At 38.6% G+C, this 5,405-nt stretch overlaps 1 protein-coding gene across 1 annotated transcript; it reads right to left on the bottom strand.

The window, feature by feature from the left end:
• Positions 1–1,124: 1,124 nt before the first annotated feature.
• LOC145220186 (cytochrome c oxidase assembly protein SCO2-like) lies at positions 1,125–3,565 on the bottom strand. Its single transcript, XM_080087460.1, has 6 exons — positions 3,361–3,565; positions 2,717–3,053; positions 2,513–2,590; positions 2,173–2,295; positions 1,557–1,765; positions 1,125–1,344 (listed from the first exon to the last, which is right to left on the bottom strand). Exons 1-6 carry the CDS (start codon positions 3,418–3,420, stop codon positions 1,204–1,206), a joined length of 948 nt encoding a protein of 315 aa, XP_079943586.1. The 5' UTR covers positions 3,421–3,565; the 3' UTR covers positions 1,125–1,203.
• Between the last annotated feature and the right edge of the window lie 1,840 nt (positions 3,566–5,405).

Consider the following 5,405-nt stretch of genomic DNA (forward strand, 5'->3'; position numbering starts at 1 on the left):
TTGAAGTCTTTTTATATGTACGGGCTGTATGCCGAAAGAAACCATAACGATCCTATGTTTGAGATGAACATAAATTCATAACTGGGATCATCCCTGAACGTTTTTGCAGACCAGCAATCACAACACACTCGCATAAATCATATCACGCCAGGCCTATTGAAAGCTTCATACCAAATCAGCCGGTCACCAACATTGCCCTAGGGCAGTGGTAGGCAACCGCCGAGCAGTTCGTTACCGGGCCGTATACTTTTTCAGGTTAAATGCTTGGAAACATTTCGCCTATGTATCCCGGGGACGGACGATAAACTAATTTAGGCGTTTTCATTGCTAAATATTTGTAGTTTTTAAAAGCCGGTCCGCGAAAAAATTTTAGTTTCAAAAACGGTCCGCAGTAGAAAAAAGGTTGCCGATCCCTGTAGACTACAGTCTACAGCAGTAGTTCTCAAACTGTGCGTCGCGACGCCCTGGTGCGTCGTTTCAATTTTCCAAGGCCGTCGCAGAATAGTTCCGTTTCGTGGCTTTTTGTTGTTGTATCAATAAACACAACTTTAATAATAAGTTTCCTCATTAACTTTTATTTGCTGGTGCGTCGCAAGTCCTGAAAACTTTTCCAGAGGCGTCGCAACAAAAAAAGTTTGAAAAGCACTGGTCTACAGCAAGGCGTATGATAGAAAAATCGTGCCTGCGGTGGGATTCCAACCCACGGCAGGAGTCTTTCCAGGATCCGTGCTGTGCTAATTGAGCTAACCAGGCTCAGGGGCAAGTCAGATGAACTTTAATTTTTGTTTGGATCAGTCCTGAATGGGATCCGCCCTGAAGCGTTGATGCAGACCAGCAATCACAGCATCCTCATATATAAATCTACACCTACGCCAGGTTTATCAAAGGGGTTGTACCAAATCAGCTGGTCACCAAGCATTCCTATTCCCACCAAGACCTTATTTTTTGACTAAAATATAACCAACACAATCAGATGAAATTGCTTTCTTTGGACATTATTGCTATGTAAACCTTGAATTTTTGTTTAATGGTAACTCAATTAGGAACCCCCATAATCAGCCCAAGAATGTCTTAGTGACAACACCAACTGCCCACAATTAGCATGGCAAATGAGATTCAAAATATCTTATACATAAAAGGTGCAATTTATTTACATGCAACGCTTTCCATACTTTGAAGAATCAACTACAAGTGCAAAATACATCATCCATGTAACTTTCTGTAATTGAGCATGTTCTTTTTGATACCTGATGCAATAGATTCCTTTTCAACAGATCTTGAACCATAGTAATCAACAAAATTGCCTTGTGGGTTCATAAGATACATAACAATGGTATGGTCAACCTGAAAAAATAGATGTTAGATGAAAAAACAAGCAGGCCTAATTCGGGCCTGACTTTACATTCGTTGTCAGTAATTTAATAAAACAAAACTAAAAAACAGCCTGTTTGTAGCTAGTTGCTGGAACCTAATGCCAACAGCCCCAAAACTTATTGTCTGAGCCAGTGTTAATTATTGTCAAGTAGGAGAGAGGGAACATTGGTTTGTTTACTCACAATGTAATCATTATCTTCATCCTTTGGTCCAGCACTAAAATATACTCTAAATGCCTTTGTAGCCTGTTTTATATCTTCCTTGCTTCCAGTAAGACCAACAAACTTTGGATGGAATTCCTTCACATATTTTTCAATTGCTTCTGGAGTGTCACGCTCTGGATCCACAGTGATAAACAATGGCAGGAGATTTGGAATGGTTTTGTCACCATCTTGGAAAAGTAAACACAGCATAAGTCAGAACTAGCTGGTTTAAAAAATCATATGCCTTGTCATTTGAACAAATACAGTAACAAACAAGGTTCCAGTGCAGTCACTTAACAAAATTCAAACACCCTACTACAGTAGTTCTTAAACTGTGCGTCGCGGTGCCCTGGTGCATCGTTTCAATTTTCCAAGGGCGTCGCAGAATAATACCGTTTTGTGACTTTTTGTTGTTGTATCAATAAACACAACTTTAATGATAAGTTTCCTCATTAACTTTTTTTTGCTGGTGCGTCGCAAGTCCAGAAAACTTTTCCAGAGGCATCACAACAAAAAACGTTTGAGAACCACTTGCCTACTCATGCTATGAAAAACAACTTAGCTTGACTAAGCTTGCTGATTTACAATTATTTACCAATTATATCAATAATTTCAGCCATTTTTTCCAGTTCTTCGGGGCAAATGTCGGGACAGTGAGTAAAACCAAAATACAAAAGCAGCCATTGACCAATGAAGTCTTTTTTGCTAACTTGCTTTCCTACATAAAATGTAACATATTAGAGATAAGCAAAAATTAATCCAAAAATATCAGATATTTGCTGGCACCAAACAAACAGCAAAAAAATGCTAATTGTAATCTCAAATGCGTATAGAAACCAACAGTCATCGTCCAATTGTGAGATAGCAGCATAGATATTTTAGAATGTACCACGTCATATGATTGGCAATAAATGTTCCATTTTACAAGTACTTGCCTGTGTGATCAGTTAAGCTATAATCATCAGCACCAATATCCACTTTGCTAAGTTGTGATTCTCTCTCTTTGATTTTGTCTATTTTGAAAAAAATGTGTTATTTTAAATAAAAAAGGCTTAGGGGAATATCAAAGGCATATATTCGACCAGGCCACATAATATTTAGTTGATAAAAAGTGATGTTGCAGATAAAAAAATACTTACTGTCTTTTTTTACTTGGGTTGAATGATAGTAAACTGCTAGCCACACTGCGAATGCTGCAGAAACAAAAGCAAGCCTTTTCATTAAAGGCACAGTTGTCTGCTTTGTTTCTTTTTCAGCCTTGGAGTCAATTTCTTCAAATAATTTTTTGTCCGATCCTGATTTAACATCTTTTTCTTCATTTGGTGTTTTGGAATTCTGCCAGGAACTCAAAGTCACTTGTAAATGTCGCTTTTGAATGCATAACAAACATGGACCTGCAGCATTATTCGTTTTTGCGATTTGCTTGTAGCTTGGAATGAAGATGGTTGATGAGTTGCTGAGGAATCTAGTACTGACCTACAAATACAAATATAAAACGTTGTAGACAACTATAATACTACAATAAGTCTTTGTTACATAGAAAATATCAAACCAAAACCTATTGCTAAATTTTGGATAGAGCAAAACAGTTTATTTACCCATGACCAACATGCAGAAGTTGCATCTTGCATGAAAATGCTAAACGTTATTATGAAGGACAAAAAGTACGCGCATTAGAAATAATATTTTTGCCACTTTGTAATGTAGTAACTAGTAAACAGGTTCGCAAATCGCAATCAACGCAAGGTAAGTTGAAAAGAAAGATTGGTAAACAAAAATTTACCTGCGCAAAGTTTTCTTGGGCAATGAAGCGTTGTGTCAGGCGATGCACCAACGCCCGCATGGTTTCTTTGACGTGAAATTAAAAACCAATCGACATTAACAGATCTGAATCTGAATCTGCATCAAAATGTAAGGTCAAGTTCAAAACAAACGTGACAACTGACAACGTAACCGGCACCGGTACAACGTGCATTAACATAATCCGCTCCTGTACGGATCAAGAAATCCGTGTGTGTAAGGAAGACAAATTCGATTTCTTTTTAAAGATTTTACGCCACAATGCTCTAAATCAGGGCTTCCCAAACTGGGGGTCGTGACCCCAGAAGGGGTCGCTCAACAAACTTGAGGGGTCGCAGAGAGCTGTACCTATTTTTGAAGAAAGTACATCGTACACTGGCGTAGAGTACGGGAATGTCGCACATCCCCGGCCTTGACCTTTGTATCACATCACAATGTCATTTTTGTTCGAGTTACGTCGATTTTAAAACGTTTCCAGCTAAGCGCTAACGCGCTTGTAGTGACGCCATTGATCGAACAAACGTTGGTGGAAACGCAACAATTGCAATTGTTTTGAAATACACAAGCATTTTAATGCAACATAAAAATGACACATAGAGTTATAGACTAGAGCAGGGGTCACCAAACTTTTTTCACTGCGGGCCGGATAAGTTTAATAACGGTTCGCGCGGGCCGCATACTTTACATGCCCTAGCGCCGTTTTTCCAAACTCAGTCCGCGAAGTGATTTTTCTAAGGGCGCTAAGATATGGTCTTTTACAATCCCATTCAAAATCTGGTGTTGCGACTGTTAAGTTGTATAGGTCGTCTCTTATGAGCAATGCTTATATATTACGTCACAAGTAACAAAAAATGCAATTGTTTGCGCACATTTGAGACTTGTCTGTGACGTAACAAACTGCTGGCTTTGGATCAATCCTGGGCGTTGTAATCCAACGAAACTAGGTAATATTATTCTACATATCGCGACAGGAAAACTTTCGTGGGGAGTAAATTAATTTTAAAATGTTACAAAGTTATCAACACGATTTGGCAAACTAAAAAATGTGGTCCCGGGCCAGATGAAATGACCAAGCGGGCCGGATGCGGCCCGCGGGCCGTAGTTTGGTGACCCCTGGACTAGAGCGTTTAAGTATTGTGTGGCGCAATAACTTTCTCTAATAAAAATAGGTAATAAATTTACGATTTCTAACCAGTGTTTAATGTCCGTTTGCAAAGCACTGCACCGGCCTAAACTTGGTCCAAGGTGATAAGTGCCTATTTGCAAAACAATGTGACAGAAACTAAAGGCTAAAGCACGTAAAAGGTATCGGTGTTTGTTCGTGTAAATTAGTAGACTCCGAGTAGGTAGGTTGTTTCTGGTTTTCGCTACCGGTAGGTAGGTTGTTTTTAGTTTTCGCTCGAATTAGTCGTTTCAAAAAATACGCTTGTTGTATTTATTGAAACGACATTGTTTATCATATTAAACACGAAGGGTCGCGGAAAATTTAAAGAGACTAAAAGGGGTCGCGATCAAAAAAGTTTGGGAAGCCCTGCTCTAAATAATACATTTCCATCATCAAACAAAGAAACTGTGTAAAAAGATGCACGTTAATAGCAGGTAAAAGTATTTTATTTAAACGACGTTTCAAGAAGTACAGTTTCATTAACGCGCCAAACCAACAATCGTAAACAACGAATGCGACGTATAAAATCTGCTTTCGCAGTCACGGACAAAGAGTATACAATACCAATGTACCCTGATACCAGTTTTATATCTACCGTCGCATGTTTTGTATCCTTCATTGTACTTTGTTCAATCGTCGAATCTAGAATCCAGACTGATGCCTTGTTGCTCTGTATTGCCTTCAAACCTTTTTTGTCAGTACTTGTATCTTCTAAGACATTTTTTGCCACAATTTTTGGAAGCTGTGACCTATTTTTGCCCATTTTTTTCTTTTTGGACACTGTTATGTAAAATTCTGACAAATACTAGCTGGATAAGCGACTCGAACTTCACTAGCGAATTCAAGTTCCTTTACAATACTGA

This window comes from Phallusia mammillata, chromosome 3 (genome assembly GCF_965637545.1).
Source record: "Phallusia mammillata chromosome 3, kaPhaMamm4.hap1.1, whole genome shotgun sequence".
In the NCBI taxonomy this organism is placed as follows: Eukaryota; Metazoa; Chordata; class Ascidiacea; order Phlebobranchia; family Ascidiidae; genus Phallusia; species Phallusia mammillata.

Coding starts and splice junctions, on each gene's coding strand:
- LOC145220186 (XM_080087460.1), bottom strand. CDS start 3,420: ATGCGGGCGTTGGTGCATCGCCTGACACAACGCTTCATTGCCCAAGAA. Junction 3,054..3,360: donor CCCAAGAAAACTTTGCGCAG/GTAAATTTTTGT, acceptor TTGTATTTGTAG/GTCAGTACTAGATTCCTCAG. Junction 2,591..2,716: donor AACCCAAGTAAAAAAAGACA/GTAAGTATTTTT, acceptor TTTTCAAAATAG/ACAAAATCAAAGAGAGAGAA.